Below are 19,448 nucleotides of genomic sequence, written 5' to 3' on the forward strand. Positions count from 1 at the left end.
ATGAAGTTTTCAAATCTCAAATTTATAAGACCTTATAAATTGGGTCCTTTGGAATCTTACCGTTGATCTGTTAGCAATCAAAAGACATAGAACTTAACATATATTTAAATCATGAGAAATTAATAATTTAAGATTAAGATTATTCCATGATTTCTTCTTCTCTTGGTTGATATGTTAATGTTGCAGGAAATTACAAAGGTGTGGTATGATCTTTTGGATTTAAGAGATGCTGTGGAGAATATGTGTGATGATATGCATATCAAGTACCTCACTTTCTTGAGGTAATACAATGATACCATTTGTAGTTTGACTAGCAAGGTTTAGTATATGCAGTATATGAGGTGGAAGGTTGGTGTTTTGGTAGTGTAATGTTCTGTTTGGTACTATATGAGATTCATTTTTTATGTCTTGTTTGTGTATAATATCTATAGAAGCAGTGGAGATGAAGCATGAGTTTGTTGAGTTACCAAAGCATATTATTTTTGAATCTTGTTTTTGGAAGTGAGTGATGATGCGTATGAATAACATGTGATTGGCTTGCGCTCAGATTTTGAAGATCGACAAGGTTGGTGAGCTGTTTGAAGAAGCAAGAGGAACTCTGAACAAAAATGTGGTTTGTATGATCAAAGAATTAAATATTTATAACTCTTTATAAAAATTGCAGAGTTGGCTTCTTTATACATCCTTCTCTTTCATCTTCTTCAGACATTTCTTATACTAAACCAATTGTATATCCTCTTACGAGTTGCATAGTTGAAGAGATTAGTTCGACATGTAAATGAGTGTGGTTCCAATCGTTTCTTTTATAGAAGAATGAGATATGGAGAAGCCTTGATATTCTCAGATCATGTTAGTAACAACTAACAAAAACCGAGTTTTGCAAGTACAAACTCTATTGGAGCTAGATTCAAATGATTTACAAAGCTTTATAAATTAGTTTATAAATATTTATAATTAACTTATAGACTGCAGTAGATATTTTATAAAGTATTACAAATCTATTTATAAACCTATATGAATCAATTTATACATTCTTGTAAATCAAAATAAAATATCCCAAGTCTACTGATTGCTTGAAGAGCTCATCAACTTGGTGCTCCCCAATCCGCCATGGCTCTATTATGATGATGCCTTCTACTCCTCTTGCTTGGCGGTTTGAGTCAGCTGAATTCACACTCAAAGAAGACTATAACGACTTCTTTCTGAATGTATGTTTCTTAATGTCTCAAGAAGCATTCATCCTTCAGATTAAGTACTAGTAACAAGCAACTATCTTTTAACAATGCTTCATTTGTCATACACTCTACACCTGATTTCATGAAATAAAAAGTTGTAACACTTCAAAAAACCACTAACCTGATTCTTCTGATATGTTTTTTGGCTGAATAGATATTTCTCTAACAGCTTAAAAAGACTCTCTAAACTATTTATAAATCTTTTGATAAAGTCTTATAAAACCTTTATATTTTTTTTAAACCCTATACAAACTCTTAAAAACCCATTAAAATCTTTTATAAACCCTTATAAATCTTTTTTTTTGTCAACATTCTTTTCATTTAAGCCTCATGGGCTGAAATTATGGGCACACTTTCGTCTTAAAGCCCAACACTTTGATACACAAGATTAAATTCATAAAAATAAAGAACACGTGCATGTTTTATAAAGAGATGATGATACGTGGCAGATTCTGAGGCACATGCGGACAGCAAACAATGCTCCACCGCTTCAGACCCCACCGCTTCAGCTCCACGAACGAAGAAACCTCCTTTGTCGGACTTACAAATCTTATATGTCTTTATAAATGGTTTATAGACTCCTACGAATAATATTACATACCCTTATAAATTATTTTATAATGGTGTATCAATTTTATAAATTATTTTTATAAACCCTTATAAATTATTTATATACCTTTATAAACCCTTATAAACTATTATACAAACCATTATAAGTTGTTTTATAAAGCTTTCTAAATGGTTATAGACTCTTTTAATTGATTTATAAACCTATACAACTCTTATAATACCCCTTATAAATTGAATATATGCTTTCATAACATTTTTATAAACTTTTATAAATAGTTTATAAATTGCTTTTATAAATAGTTTTTAAATTTATAAATTATTTACATTCATCAATAATCATAGATCTACCCCCATTGGTTGATCTGAGAAAGTGAACCATAGATCTTAGAGACTCTTACAAATAATTTATAAATATTTATAAATCGCTTATAAACTTACAAAAATGTTTTATAAACTTTTGTAAATGATTTATAAACTCTTATTTTCCCTTTAAATTTCTTTTCTCTTCACTTTTATCTTCTTTCATGTGTTATTGCTTTATATCATATACTGCAAAAAGTAAATCCACAAAATTTTGTTCCCATTAACTTTTCTTCTTTTTATATCCTTGTTGAACTAATTGTACAACACTGTCAAAATCTATGTCATTAAGATCTGAATGCGTTGGGGTCACCAAATGTTTGTATTCCTTAGAGAATCCAAACATTGTATTAACCAAAAGATGTAACAAATAATAAACAAGTTTTATAAGTCTCCCAAATCTCTAATTTACAAATTTATAAACCCATATAAAACTACATTTATAATCTTTTATAAAATGCTTCACATTATTGACCAAGACACCGATTGGATAATCACTTTTGGATTGTCTAGTGGATCTGTTCCAGCTTCATAAATCCTCAGATGAATCACGAAGATGTGCAAAATTCATTGCTATCTAACTGCCTGACGAAATAAAAAGATAATGTTAACTTTTAATCGTGTAAAGATACCTTATCCAAGCATAATGTTCATGTATTTTGGTAACAGTCTTACAAAGAATATAGGATAACACAACACAAGACTTCTCATGTTCACACGTTTATATGTTGTTCTATAGATATATACGATGAACTCTTGTTTAAGAACTTCTTTTATAACACCTTGTTTAATAAGACTTTCTAAATGGTTATAGACTCTTATAATTGATTTAAAGACCTCCGGTTGATTTCTTAACATGTATATACCTATATAAACCTTGAAAATAATTTACATACACTTTAAAATTATTTTATTAACTCTTATAGATTGTTTAATAAGTCTTTCTAAATGGTTATAGATTCTTATAATTGATTTAAAGACTTCCAATTGATTTCTAAACATGTATATACATATATAAACCTTATAATTATATACATATACCTTATAAATTATTTATAAACATTTATAATTTTTGTAATAAACATTTATACATAGTTTATATACTTTATAAATTGTTTTATAAGCCTTTCTAAATGGTTATAGACTCTTATAATTGATTTAAAGACCTCCAATTGATTTATAAACATGTATATACCTATATAAACCTTATAAATTATATACATTCCCCTTATGAATTATTTATAAACTTTTATAATTTTTGTAATAAACATTTATAAATAGTTTATATACTTTATAAACTGTTTTATCAGCCTTTATAATAGGTTTATAAAATTCATAAAAAATTAAATAAAATTTTATAAATGATCTATAAACTCTTATTAAGTATTTATATATCCTTATAACCCTTATAAATTATTTTACAAACTCTTATAAATGATTTTTATAAGTCTTCGTTAATTATTCGAGACTCTTATAAATTATTTAAGAGACTTTCTAATTGATTCCTAAACCTATAAACCATATAAATTGTATACATACCCCTTATAAATTGTTTATAAAATTTCATTATGTTTTTATAAACAGTTATAAATGGTTTATAGACTTTATTAATTGTTCTATAAACCTTTATAAATGGTTTAAATACTCTTACAAATAGTTTATAAACCTTTATAAATAGCTTATAAACTTTACAAACCGTTTTATAAATGATTTACAAACTCTTATTTGCTTTTCAGCTTTCTTTTTTCTTCATTTTTATCTTCTTTCATGTGTTATTTTCCTATATCATATGTTGCAAAAAGTATATCTACAAATCCTTGTTCCCATTAAATTTTCTTCATTTTATATCTTTGTTGAACTAATTATACAACACTGTTAAAATCTATGTCATCAAGATCAGGATGTGTTGGGGTCACCAAATGTTTGTATTCATCAGGAAATCCAAGCATTGTATTAACCATAAGAAGTAATAAAGAATAAACAACGTTTTATAAGTCTCTACAAACTTCTAATTTATAAACCCTTATAAAACTACATTTATAATCTTTTATAAAATGCTTCACATTATTGACCAAGACACCGATTGGATAATCACTTTTAGATTGTCTAGTGGTTCTCTTCTAGCTTCATCAATCCTCGGACGCAATCTCAAAGATGTGCAAAATTCATTGCTATCTAACTACAAGACGAAATAAAAAGATGATGTTAACTTTTAATCATGGTCTAAAGATACTTTATCCAAGCATAATGTTCATGTATTTTGGTAACAATCTTACAAAGAATATAGGATAATAAAAGACAAGACTTCTCAAATTCACACATTTATATGTTTTTTATAGACATATATGATCAACTCTTGTTTACAAACTTCTTTATAAAACTTTGTAAAGCATGGAGTTGTACTATCAACAATATCTTAAAACCCAGATTTATATGAGGTTCTAATTCTTTAAAATACAATGTTCACTATCCGAAAATATTTCTCCTAACCAGAACTATTCAAATGACAAGTCTAAATCAATCTTATTTGTTTTTTGAATAACAGAGGAAAAAAAAATCCTAAAATTACTTGAACCCAGATTTATAAAGGTTTATAATTTTTTGAAAACTCAATGTTCACTATCGAAACTCTTTCTCTTAGATCGACCTGTTGTAAACCAACCTTCGTTGACTTTTTTTTATAACAGAAAGAACAAATCCAAAATATTACTTGAATCGAACAAAAAAAATACACAAATTAGAAACATACCAGTGTGAATCGTGGAGCGGAGCCAACATCTTTGAGGTTTTGAATCGTGATTCTCGTAATTGCTTATCACCAGATACGTGAGAGAGAGTGACGATGGAACTCAACGGAGACGACGACGGATCTCGGCGGAGATGACGACAGATCTCAACGAAGAGAGAAGAAGGATCTCAACGGGGAGAGAGACGATGGATCTCGAAAAGAAGGACGGTGGATCCGACGGAGAGAGACGGTGGATCCAAACGGAGAGAGAAGAAGGATCACGACGGTAGAGAAGAAGGAGACGATAGATTGAAGATAAGGTAAGGTTAGTTTAGTCTTTTACACATTAATGAATGTGGTATTTATGAAAATGTCCTTTGAGTGGTGGTATAAGTGAAAAGTGGTATCAAGAAAAGTGTATAAGTAAAATTTCCCCTTGTACATATATTCTTTTGCCATGATCAATAAATTTGAAATTTCATAAAAAAAAAATGTATAAAAATTTATATATTATTTTAAATACAAATTAAATATAGGAAATAGTCATTTCATACCTATGTGGCGGTAATTCCAACCTGGACCTTTTTATCATTTGGACCAACACATACTGGTTTTTCGTCTTTTTGTTTTGTTTTGAGTTGTTTTACTATTTTATCCTTGAAACAATATATGGATCTCACAACTACAAGTTGTGTCCCATATTATGGGAAATGGTCATTTCATACCCAATATATCGCGATACGTTCAATTTATACCTAACTTATTTGACCGTACAAAAACATACTTGTATTTTAATAACATACCTATTGTTTATTTTTTGACAAAATTATACACTAGTCACCACATTAGCTGACACGTCATCTAAATTTATTGATGTTTGTCCACGTTAGCTAATTTTGCTATGCCACGTGTATAATATTTTTAGACAAAAATAGTCGTTTTATAAAAAAAAATTATTTAGTAAATTAACAAAAATTAATTAAATCATAAAAAGTATTCTTATGTAAGAGATATATTCGTAAATGTTAGTTATACAATATATTTACATCATAAATTCTTTAAATGTAGCGTTCGCGTACTGTTGGAGTTCAATCGAGCTTTTCAGATTTCGGTTCTATTTTGTAACACGTCATCAGACCCATACTTGAATTTTTGTAAATATGGATCGGGATATGTTTTGTAATACACTACAAGACCTATTCAAGTATTTTTTTACATTTAGGACCGGGTATGGATTGTGGTTTTTGGTTCGGGTTCGGTTCAGATTTCAGGTCACGGATTTTATGTCTAACCCTAAACACAACCATGATTAATCGAGAGTACACTAGCATTGAATTTGAATCATTACAACACATAAATAACTCTTATAATGACGATATTGTGATACAATCAAAACATTTATGAATATATATATATATGTTATATAAGATTAAATTTTTGTTAATTTAGTTTATTTTTGTTATAATACTGAATAATAAAAATTATAAAATATTACATTTAAAAAAAATTGTATAAACGACTATTTTATTTTTTTATTTAAAAAGAAAAAAATTGTATACGTGGAATCTTCGTCAGCAAAATTAGCTTATTTAGCATATATGTCAGCAAAATTAGCTGACATAATATCCACGTCACAAAATTAGATGAAGTGACAGCTGTTGTGGCGACCAGTGATTTTGTCAAAAAAATAAACAATGGGTATGTTATTTGAAATTTTCAAAAGTACGAATATGTTTTTACATGTTCATATAATTCGGTTAAATTGAACATATCGCGGTATGTTGGATATGAAATGGCTTCCCCAGTAGTACTTTAGTAAACTCTACAACTAGTTATAAACATGATATCTAAAACTTCTATTCTAATAGTATATATAATCTAATGATAAAAAAAGTCAAATCGAATGCAACATATTTTTTCTCTTCATAGATCAAGAGGGAAAGAGTAACCAATTTTACTTTTATCTAAGTAGTTACTAACAGAAAAGGAGGTGAAATTTTTTTAACTTGATTGGTTTAATATTGGCTGAAATGAGAATAAATATGTTTTTTCACCAGAAATATACCGCCGTTTGTTTCATTTAATTTAAGCCTTATAGATTTTGTTCTCACACTTAGTGAGTGTTAATAAATGACTGTATATCAGTAGTTGGATAATTATATTATTGAACTACTCTCTCTCTGTTCTGAAATGTAAGATGTTTTGGATAGTACACACTTATTTAGAAAATTAATTTTTACCTAAAAGTATCATTAAAATTATAAACTAAAAATGATTCAACCAATTACAAAATAGAACTATTAAATTTGATTGGCTATATTGTTTTTGATAAACTTTAAGTTACCTAGAAAGATGAAAACATCATACTCCCTCCATTCCTAAAAGATGTATATTCTAGAAAAAAAAATTGTTTCAAAAAGATACATTTTTTATCTTTTCAATATATGATTTTATGAAAAATTGTAAGTTTCAAAAAAATTAGTGGTGTTTATTGAATTTCTATTGGCTTAAAGTTATGGAAAATTGTTATTCACAAAAAAACAATGCATATTTAATGAGTTTTATTAATATATGTGAAAAGTCTATAATATGCATTTTTTAAAAATAGAGAGAATATATATTAGAACATAAAAATTATTCTAAACATGAAGGTCGATCTATTAAATTATTAATTGATTTTGAATTGAAAATTCATCGTAATACATAAAATCATGTTGGAAGGTCATATTAATCAGCGAAATGTATTGTCAGGTTTGATTCTTCGTGAAGATACGTCATTTATTCTGCGGTGCCAAGTAAAATTGTGAACCTCTTCACCCAAGTCAACGGTTGAACATCTTTTCTAACTGAACCAAGAAACAGCAAGAGCCACTTATAACCCTATTGATAATGGTAGGCAACATAAATAGGATTTAAGATAGCCTTTTCCCGCAGTCCTTTATTGCAAAATGATTCATTGGTCATATATGGCTAATGTTGAAGCATAGTCACAAACCATCAAATTTTTGAAGATTTTATAGTTCTTCCTCAAAAGAAAACAAAAAAGCTATCACATTGAACTATATTTGATATGTCCCTCTAATTCACCGGTGACAAATGATTTTAGTTACTTTCCTCAAAAATACTTACTAAAAATATAGTTTTGGTTAGCATATGCAACACACATAAATAATCAATTTCCTTCTCTTCGATCAAATAATAAACAACAGGTGTTTAAAGGCCATAATATTAAATCTCAAAAGCACAATAATATAATATGTCAGCGAATCTTCACCTTGTGGCGATGGTTCTCCTCTTCTGTATGGTGAGCAAAAGCGTCGTAGCGATCGCTCGCCCGGTGATCTCAGGCGGGCGTGATCCATGCTCCGTGTCAGACTTCAAGGTCTTGTGCAGATCAGTCGTGAAAGGTCAAAAGAATGTTAACGCAGCGACGGAAGTTTCCATAAGAGAGCTGATGAAAAGAACGACAAAGGCTAAAGAAGTCGCTGCTAGTGGCCGGGAAAGTGGTGGAGGACTCAAGACTTGTTACTCAAACTATGATAGTGCGATTGGTAATCTACAAAAGGCGTTGAAAGACCTTAAAAAGAATGATGGATTTAGCCTTAACATCAATCTTAGTGCATCCTTAACGGAATTTGATACATGCAACGACGCCATGGGCGGTGCTAAGGCGTCGAATGTCTTCGCTAGATCTACAAAGACTTTACATGAAATGGCTGATAATTGTTTAGCGCTCTCTACGCTTGTTAAACAATGATAATATAGCGAAAATGTGATTGTTGATAATGAAAGAGAGAAAAAAACTGATTTGTTTCTGTATGCCACAATTTCAAGAATTCTTTTTTTTTTGTGGTTAAGAAAAACAGAAAAGTGAGCAAAATATAAGAGGTAAGCTTGAAATACAGAGTCACGGTTTCACTCAAATTTCCTCTACTCCTGAGTTTGCTCTTTTTCATTTGCTTCCATTTTTCTCTTGCGTGAGGTGTCTGGTGTATAGCTTGTAGGCAGTTGTAGGTCATGGATCTTTGTGTCCGCGTGTTTGAATGGAGTTCTTCCTTGGCTTTTGTTCCAGTCGGAGTTCAGGGCTCCTCCCTGTAGTTTTGCAGTCTCTATTTATAGATTAAATTTTTCTTTAATTTTGATATTTTTTAAAAATCTTTTATTGTATAATAAATGTTTTTGAATTATTAGGTAAAAATAAAAAACAAAAGAAATCTGCACAACCAATAAAAATTTGTTTGCCCAATCTTGAATTAACACAAATTTTTTTTTTAACAATTGAAACTTTATGACGGTGGTTGAATCCAGGTAGATAAACACAATATTTCAACATTCTTATTGGCAGTGCCGGTCCAACATTCTCATTTTTTTCTTGATGCCCTAAGCTCATTTCAAATTTTATGCTTTTGTTATTCATGTAAAAAAAATTTATGCTTTATATATAACTAAAATTTTCGCTTAAAATATGATGCTCTAAGCGGTCGCTTACCTCGCCTAAGCTCGAGACCGGCCCTGCTTATTGGAGGACTTTCAACACCTACATTGTAAATGGTCAAACCTACCTACTAAAGTTTATTGTATTCGAGAGGCCATCATTTTAGTACACAATAAAAACTTGTGTATATTTTCTGATTGTTTGACCATCTATGTTTATTCATTGTGGTCAGGTGTTTGCCTGTGTGTAGATGTGACCTATGATTTGTGTCGCAGGTCACTGATTATTGTTTGTTTTGTTTTCGTGTGACTGATCACGACTAACGCAAATTGCAATTTAAAAACGTTGAAAAATAGCAACTAGAAATTAAAATTTTATGTAATTTACAATTGGTCGGTGTGTTTAGTTGCAGAAATAAACAAACAACATTTGTCTTTGATCGTAGTTGTAGATCGCATCGATATCCATATGTAAACAAACATGACCCACGTTAGCCTCTATGAATTAATACTCCACATGTTTCGCTTAATTTGTTGTTTTAGGTTTATGCACACAGATTAATAAAACATTTAATTTTGCATATTTGCAAAATAAAACATCATTATCTATACATTTAATTATATTTCAACCAATAAAAATAAAATAGAGAATATTGTTATTAAATTTGGCATTGAAAACATAAAACAACACTTAAAATAAAACAAAATTTTAATTCTAAAATGACAAATAATACAATACCAATAATTGATAATTTCACTAATTAACATAATTTCCTTTTAATTAAGTTTTTGATTTAGTAAGTCTTTTAATAAATTATTAGCTTATTAAGTGAATAAAATATTATGGTATTAATTTATTAATTTGTAGCAACTTTATTGCATTGCGTTGTAGTTGTACAAATATACAATTTGGAGTACGTAGCTTTACGGGCCCAAGACGAGCCTGTATACAACCCAATATAACGAAACTCCTGGCCCAATTTTGTCTATAAGATAAGTGATGGTCACACGCATATGCGCATTATTCATCATGCATGTGTTGAAGCTGTAATAATGTGCAGGTCCTATATGTAATCACGCCGCTTTGTGAACACCTTATTCACAAAATGATGAGGAATCATAGTGAGTGCCGAATCGTATAGTATAAAAATAAATACTCGACGTACTATGCAAAAAAAGATACACCATCTCCGTTTCCGAAAGTAAAATTTTCTAGAGCATGCACGCTTATTAAGAATTTAATAAATGTATAATTTAATTTATTTTTAATTTTATTATACACTTTTCAATAATTTTTCACCAATGAAATTTAATCAATTTAAATATTTTTAAATATTTCTCAAAAGTATAAAAAAAATACTTTAACAACATAAAAAATCTATCTTTATAGTACTTAATAGAATCTTGATTAAATCAAAACTAAAATAAAAGTTTTACCTCGAGGAAGTAAAAGCTGAGCATGGGACGACTTTAGACAGCATCATTGGTCTCTTACATCAAATTGTTGTATCCTCCTTTTGTTTCAATATTCCTTTTTTTCTTCACCTTTTTCCCCGCATTCTCTTTCTCCCTCTTTAGTAAAAAGAAACTAGATTGTCTATGATTTTTTTTAATTTTTATCAATAACCTATCTACGATCTTTTTTCTTTCTTATAACTAAACTGTTTCCAGAGCAGATTAAATTCTATTTTTAACTTTCGTTATTTAGATTCATTCAGGCTTCGCACAGAGGTGGTGTAGTGTTGAATAATACCCAGTTTTCATATAACTTTCGTTATATGATGAGGAATTGGCCATGTTGAATAATACCCAGTTTTCAAAATATATTAGTCATACCTCTACAGTTTTATATTTAGCTATTTTAAAATAAAACATAAATGATTAATAATTATTTATTTGGTAAAGTTTTGCAATTTTTTAGAAAATAAAATATTACCTAATATTAATTATAACAATGTGATTTTATTATAATATATGATGCATTTATAGAAGAAATTGTAAATTGTATCTATATATTTTGATTATTTAAATTTGTGTATAATAATTTGAATATATTACCGTAACATATAACATATTATATTTATAACACATACTTCATACATCATAAAATGTGAAATAGTTGCAAAATTTATTTTAAAAAGAAAAATATAATAATTAATTAGCTACAGTCTTCCTAAAGAAATGAAATCATGATTATAAAAATTAATGCTGGTACATTCAAAAATACATCTTTTGTTATTTTGTAAGGTGAGTGTTTTAAATAATGCTAAATTGGTATTAGTTATGGGTTATGGATGTAAACAAAATTTTAGCTGTAAAGGTATTCTACAGTGCAACTAATCACCTTTTTATATAAATATTATGATGTTTGGATTTAATTGAAACCAGTGTTTTGAAACCCGACCTAGACCCGCGGTTGAACCTGTAAATTTGGTGACCCAGAAAAAAACTCCGGTTTGGGTTTTGTAAAAAATCCAATATTTAGAAACCCGCAAAACCCCGCAAAAACCCATTAAAATCCGGAACTTGATATCGATTGAACTATTGATTGAACCAATAAATAACTTAAAAAAAAAGTCTTTAGATTATGTTGTATATTCTAAGTTTCCAATTAAGAAGTTAGGTGCTGATAAAAAAAAAGAGTTAGGTTTTCCTTTTTCAATTTTATATTTGTAATTTTTAGATTTTGATGAAGATTTCATTATGTCACATAAAGAAAATGAAGTGAAAGATGGTATAAAAAACAAAATTAGGTGACGTGATTTGGTGTTAGTTTACTTCCGTTATTGACTATTTATTACAATGATCTTTTACTTTTGGTTTATTTTAAATTTAAAGTTTAATTTATTATTCACAGTAGACATTTAAATATTTATAAATTTTATATCTTGATTTTTTTAGATTCATAACTCTTACTTTGTTACACAAAACTTTAAATAGTCTAAATTATTTTTTGATATTTTGTATGTCAAATGAAAATAAAAATATAAAAACTAAAGTGAAGTATTTTCTAAATACTTTTTAAACATAAAATATTCACATATCCAAACTATTATTTTATGTTTTAAAAAACATATAGAAAATATTAAACTTTAGTTTTATATATTTATTTTCATAGCTAATATATTATTATATAATAAATTAATTTATTTATTAATCCGCGGTCGATCCAGTGACCCGGTAAGTCGTCTGAGTCATGTTTAAAAACATTGATTGAAACCAATGTTGGAGGTTTGTTTAGACACTTAGGGCACCGTTAGTGAAGGTATCTCACTAAGTGTCTATCAATTAAAATAACAAAAAGAATTGAAATGGTAGAAAAGAGAACGATAATTTGTTAGGATCAATTGTTTATAAAGGTACTGCAAACAAAATAGTGAGAGATGATTCTACACATGTCAACCCCACAACAGCTTAATTAAACTAAAACAAATAAAACATAAATAGAGAATTTAATATGAGAAACCAATGAAAGCTCTCACAGTTGCCCATTCTCTTATATCTCGTCTTTGTAGATCCGTCTTTGTATATTCATGGATATTATATGCTGTTTATAAATAAATAAATTTAAAATATAAAATTAATTTAGTATTTGTAAAAAAAAAAATTTATATTTTTTTCAAATAAATGCTAAAACAATATTAAAAAAAGACTAATTCTAATTTCATGAAAGAAAATAATTTTGTACTCCAAGTTATAAAACTCTCAAAATTCATTACAAATAAATGTAATTTTTAATTTTTTTTTCTGAGTTACAAACCCAAATTTGTTTACCCCATAGTCAAAAATAACCAATTGGTATTCATTTTAGTCATCACAACAACCTGACCTAGTCGGTCCATCCTCCAAGGTTTTTGTTCTGCTGCGTAAACTTTTGTTTACATGTGTTATAATGTCATGTATGTCTATTTAGGGGTGCAATAGATGTAGTAGAGAACTTTCTAAATTCTTTTGGACTTGTTCAGGATCAAGAATAAGCTATTCCACCATGTTTTCTGTTGTACTCTGTCTTTCCTTCTTTTCTCTTATTTTCGGGTTCTTCACCAGTGACTTAAGTGACCCGCTCTGATACCAATTATTGATGTAAAGGAGACACCACAATAGTACTGCAGAAAGTAATCCGAGAGACAAAACACTACAAGCAAACATTTATGTTTTAATAGAATCTATTTTAAACAATTTATTACAATATCTGCTTAATTCAGCTTTTACACGTCTAGTGTTAACACCCTAACACACGTAACTGAAAGATTCCTAAGCTACAATGCTTCTTTTGTCTTCCATCAGTACTTCAACAACTACTTCAGTACGACTAAGACCACGCTCAAGAGTTTTTCTCTCTCTATAAAATCAGTCTCTATGTCGCTGTCTTTTTCGACAACCCTCAAAGCTATTTTATCATTAACTCCATGTTCTACAATGTATTTTCTCCAAAGCATCAAGAATATCGATATCTTTCAAAACAATAAGTGCAACTTTTCTTTTCTTGGCATTGTACTTATTGCACTTTCTTTAAGTCATAAATTTGATACCTAAGTTTATTCTTCTTGTCTTTTCTTCAAGATACTCTCTTACTCTCCAAGTCTACACGACTCCAGCTTAGCACCTTAACTCCGTATAGTTTTTATCACTCAACATAACATCTGTTTCAGCAACTATGTCAGCGACTAATTCAGGACATACATCTTATATCTTCATGCTTCTCATCCAAACCCTCCGATTTTGTCTTGGCCTCGATAGAACTTAAAAACAAAAAACAATGAATCGTATGTCCAAAACATATGTATATATACATAGAAAGTCACAACTTCACGTTTTGGGCTTACCTAAAAGAGAGCCTCAAGGCCCTCAACTATATTCTTTTCTAAGAAATATATATATCGGATCGATTTTCTTTTTTCAATAATAACTTGAATGTAACAAAAGCAGCTCCAAGTCCAACCATACATTACGTCGTAAAAGCCATATAATCAGTTTATGTAAAGATACTACCATATTCGAATCACCCCGCCCGTTTGATACAAAATAATGAGAAATAATTAGCCTTGTGAAATTTAGTTAAATTACTAGACATAAATACTTTTAAAATAATAATATAAATGGTATGCTTTTTTTGAACTTAATATAAATGGTATGTTCTAAACACAAAATGGATGAGTTCGATTATTCGTCATATTTTTAAACCAGCGGATGCTATTTTGATTGAGTTGACTCTGGCAAAATAGCAGCCAAGCTCACATTTCTTATTTATTTGGATGTTTGACTCTTACTCATAAAGCTTTTAACTCAAAGAGTAAATGATATACAGATCTTCCCCAGAAATACATTATGGTAAAAGATTCTAAAGAGACAACTTATAAGTGACAGGAATTTTTGAATTATTTACAAAATGGCAGAGGGATTACCCATTACTTGATTATAAATGGGCTAACAGAAGGATCATCAATATATGCATGTGTCCCTACGAGGACTGCACCCACTTACTTCCCCAACTTATAATTATTATCTTAAGATTAGTATATTAAATTCGTATAAAGTTGCAATATAATGTCGCTGGAATCTTATAATATTGGTCAACATACGTACGATTCAATTTAGCATGTTTCTTTCAAAAGGAAAAAAAAGGACGAACTAAGCATGCTTTGGTTAAAGCAATCCCTCAATTTTGAGAGACAATATGATTGTGTTTTAAAGAATAGACACTCTCGAGGCTCGACAATTTAATTTCACAACTTGTACTATGCTATAATAATGTTTTGTATCAATAAACTCGTTTTGTTTTCCGCAAATTCATAGTTTTTTGTTGTTGTATATTCTTCTTCTTCCAGCTTGAAGAGAAGATTAAATTATAAGCATAGACTGCATAGTTTTAATCTCTGATTAAAGAGACTACGTACCGTAAACTCCACAGCTTCTTAAATACAAAAGATAAGTGATCATATAATAATAGGGACCTATCTATAATAATATATTTGCTTTGAGAATTAATAAGATAACAGTTCACTATTCCACAAGTAACACTGTGGAATAAAAGATGTTATCCCCTACATATTTTCTTAACTGCAACATGCATGGAATATAAATATTAATATAGTATTCTACATAAACTGTGAAAAAACGAAAAAAAAAACTAAAAGGAAGTGGAAAGAGAGGGTAATAAAGTTTGAACTCTGGTCCCTTTCTTCAAACCAAAGAATGATCACCACAAAACCAAGTTTCCCTATACATTATTACTCTTCTCACATATATATGAAGTTTACTTCTCCTTTTCTCTCTTCTTTTATCCATTTACTTCTTACAAATCTGCAAAACTTTGATACATGAATCTTCTGATTTCATCATAAACCATGTATTTATATTACCTTATGTACCCACATGCCCAAAAATTTGGCAACACTCAACCCTAATAAATTTTCTTGATCCATTCTTTATTGCTTCTGATCACATCTGGGTTTCCTTAGAGAGAGTGATTATGTGTTTGTTGGGAGATGTGTCAGAAACATCAAGAAGACGAACAACAATAAGAAAGCGTATTAAATGTTAAGTCTTTTGAATCACTTAAGAAGAAGAAAACAACACCACATCAGATGCTTTCATCATCATCATAACCGAGTCCACACCAGGTTTCATTCAAGTCCGTTAAGATGGTCTTTTCTAGATTTCTCAGACTGATTCTGTTACTCTCCCTCGTCTCTTCTTCCTTCTCCTACACCACTTCTCCCTCCAATTCTACTGCCTCAGATCAAACTCTCCGGCCTCAAGAAGAGATACAGAAGCTGAAACTGATTAGAAATGAGCTTCTCAAGATCAACAAGCCCGCCGTTAAAACCATTCAAGTAATTTTTCTATCTGCCCCAGCGTTATCTTTGATCAATGTATTTATTTAGATCTCTCTATTTTACTTTATCATCAACATGCAAGCATTTTGCTCTGTTTCTTCTCTTTATGTTATGTTTCTTGCAGAGCTCAGACGGAGATACAATAGATTGTGTTCCGACTCATCAGCAACCAGCTTTCGATCATCCTCTCTTACATGGACAGAGACCAATGGTAAGTTATTTTCCATCTTCTTCTCCATTTTCATTTGAAACCATAAGTCTAACATCAAAGTTGACGGGATGTGGTAGCTCACTTGGTAAGGACCTTGTGGGCCAATTGTCATGCTCACGGGTTCGACGCCAAGCGGAGGCGAACTACCCATTCTGTCATCAAATGCGGTACTGGGTGTTGGGCCTTGTCCCCAGCCCAGGTAAAGCCCTCCCGGGTGAAGTGGACCGCTGCCTAACCGGGCCCAGGGGAATGACCCACGTAAGTGGGGAACCCCTGGATTATCAAAAAAAAAAAAAAAAAAAACATCAAAGTTTTCAATCTTTCTTACATTAGGATCCGCCTGAGATGCCCAAAGGATATAGCAAAGATGATGAATCGTATGAAGATTCTCAGCTGTGGAGTTTAACCGGAGAGTCATGTCCAGAAGGTACGGTTCCTATAAGAAGAACAACGGAACAAGACATGTTACGAGCAAGTTCTGTTCGGAGATTTGGTCGGAAAATCAGGCGCGTGAGGAGAGATTCCACAAGTAACGGACACGAAGTAAGTTACTATAATTATCCAGAAAAAAAAGTCAGAGCTTTCTTTTACCTATAAAGGAAAAAAGATAATAGAATGATACCAAAACTCAGCTTTTTCGTTAATTCTTTGCACGACCATCACACACTTTCTTGTATTCCAAAGTCTCAAAAGAGAAGCGTGACATTACAAAGATTATTCTCTGTTCACATCGTCAAGAGATTATTCTCTGTTCCTTTTTTTTCTCTTTTTCAGTGTTTAGAAATTTACATGAAATTCAGTAAACACATTTATTTTTTTGCCAGTTTAATATTTTTAAAGTTTTGTTTTAGATTCAAAAGGTTAGTTTAGACTTTAAGTAATGCATTTTAATTTAAAACTAAAAGTAAGATATAAAAATATGAGTAGTAATTACTGAAAACAAATAGAATATTAACATAACTATATATTTATTTTTCTTAATATATAAAATCTATAAATTATAATTTGATTAGAAAATAATATTTTATTTTGATGATAAAGTTTGTTTTTGTGTAGCATGCGGTAGGATACGTATCCGGGAGACAATATTACGGAGCAAAAGCGAGTATAAACGTGTGGTCGCCAATAGTCACTAGCCAATACGAGTTCAGTCTCTCTCAGATTTGGGTTATTGCCGGTTCGTTCACTCACGATCTTAATACTATCGAAGCCGGTTGGCAAGTACGTCTCGATTTTTCATTTTATTTATTTTATAGAAAAATAAATTTAATAAAATTATGCTAATTATGAGATTCATTTATTTTATCCATTTAGATTTTTTTGTAGACTAATAAGTTTATTTGATTACGTTGCAAAGATTAGCCCGGAGCTATACGGAGATACTTACCCAAGATTCTTCACCTATTGGACGGTAAATGTTTACTTCATTACTTTAACGTCATGCTAAAGTAAATCGTTTGCTTGAATTAACATTTTGCTAACAATGGTAACGATAGTGATTTTCAGTCTGATGCATACCGAACAACGGGTTGCTACAATTTGTTGTGTTCCGGTTTTGTCCAAACCAACCGTCGAATCGCGATCGGAGCAGCCATTTCTCCTAGATCTTCTTATAAAGGTGGACAATTCGATATAAGATTATTGATCTGGAAGGTAATCTTCTTCACTACTCCATATCCATTATCAAAATTTACCTTGTAGTTATACCATTGCTTAGTTGAGACAAGGTAGTATCGCATAATGATTTCATGATTAAGCAACATTTTGATAATCACTATTTTCTATATAATTCTAGATATATATATTGTTGGTATTATGTAATTCAGAAACGTTACCAATCAAACCTAGCAGTTAAGAAAGAATTTAAAGCACATGGTTCACATCAATGTTTCCTGCGTCAGCCCAGCTCATTTAACGTGTCATTTATAAGATGTGTCTCCACAAAGTCTTAAATACTTTAATGATAATAATAATAATAACAATGATGTTAATGCAAGTTCGTTACATGTACTACTTAGGATCCGAAGCACGGTCACTGGTGGCTACAATTCGGGTCGGGTGTATTAGTCGGGTACTGGCCGGCATTTCTATTCACCCATCTAAGGCAACATGGGAGCATGGTCCAGTTCGGAGGCGAGATTGTGAACACCCGACCTGGTGGTTCACACACTTCGACACAAATGGGCAGTGGCCATTTCGCAGGTGAAGGTTTTGGTAAAGCATCTTATTTCCGGAATCTCCAAATGGTTGATTGGGACAATACTCTTATTCCCGTTTCGAATCTAAAGATTCTTGCTGATCATCCCAATTGTTATGATATAAGAGGTGGGACGAGTCGTGTGTGGGGTAACTATTTTTATTATGGAGGTCCAGGAAAAAACCCTAGATGTCCATGAAGGATCAAGAAACGTTCTATTATTGTTGTTATTCTAGCATGCTGTGCTTTAATGGATTTTGGGAGTAGAAGATTAGGAACTTAAAAGTATCTCTGCGGCTAGGTGATTTTGCAAATATAATGTGGATGAGTTGTTTCTTTGGCAACAAAAAGTTTGGTAGTTTTTACCAAAAAAAAGTTTGGTAGGTTTATACATTTTTCCCTTGGATTTTCTTTTGTTTATTACTAATGAGGAATGTGGTATCGCATAATGAATTTTGCAATGTTTATGTTTATTAGTGTTACCAATGTGTAAATGTAGACTATTCAAAAGGATATTGAATGTTGATTTTTAATGTCATGTACTCGTAACTAATTAAGGCTCTTCTCAAAATTTTAAATATGTATAAAATGGTCAGAAAGGTTTGTCACTGGTGGACCAGAAGACAAGTTATGTGGAAATAGAGCAGAGACTGAAATAATAATTGGAAATGGTTATAAATGTTAGTTCTGAAGATTAGATTCAAACATTCATGTCGCATAACTGTGAACTGTCTATTTTTATCGAATACCCCAAAAATATGAAGAATTAAGCAAAGGTTGAAACTAACCGTGATTAATCACAGTCTATTAACTGGAGTTTTTAGCTTCGGTTAAAAGACGATTTTTAGTTTTTATTAGATTTTTATTAAAAAAC

General features: G+C 30.3%; 2 protein-coding genes across 2 annotated transcripts; both read left to right on the forward strand.

Annotated features, from left to right (window-relative positions):
* The first annotated feature begins 7,862 nt into the window (after window positions 1–7,862).
* Window positions 7,863–8,725, forward strand: LOC106421224 (pectinesterase inhibitor 1). Its single transcript, XM_013862078.3, has one exon. The coding sequence runs from the start codon at window positions 8,150–8,152 to the stop codon at window positions 8,648–8,650; it is 501 nt and encodes a 166-aa protein (XP_013717532.1). The 5' UTR covers window positions 7,863–8,149; the 3' UTR covers window positions 8,651–8,725.
* Window positions 8,726–15,545: 6,820 nt separating this feature from the next.
* Window positions 15,546–19,127, forward strand: LOC106395284. Its single transcript, XM_048759024.1, has 7 exons — window positions 15,546–16,163; window positions 16,291–16,377; window positions 16,711–16,920; window positions 17,434–17,598; window positions 17,735–17,788; window positions 17,884–18,030; window positions 18,396–19,127. Exons 1-7 carry the CDS (start codon window positions 15,972–15,974, stop codon window positions 18,771–18,773), a joined length of 1,233 nt encoding a protein of 410 aa, XP_048614981.1. The 5' UTR covers window positions 15,546–15,971; the 3' UTR covers window positions 18,774–19,127.
* Window positions 19,128–19,448: the final 321 nt, after the last annotated feature.

The sequence above is a fragment of the Brassica napus genome, chromosome A2 (genome assembly GCF_020379485.1).
Source record: "Brassica napus cultivar Da-Ae chromosome A2, Da-Ae, whole genome shotgun sequence".
Classification (NCBI taxonomy): domain Eukaryota; kingdom Viridiplantae; phylum Streptophyta; class Magnoliopsida; order Brassicales; family Brassicaceae; genus Brassica; species Brassica napus.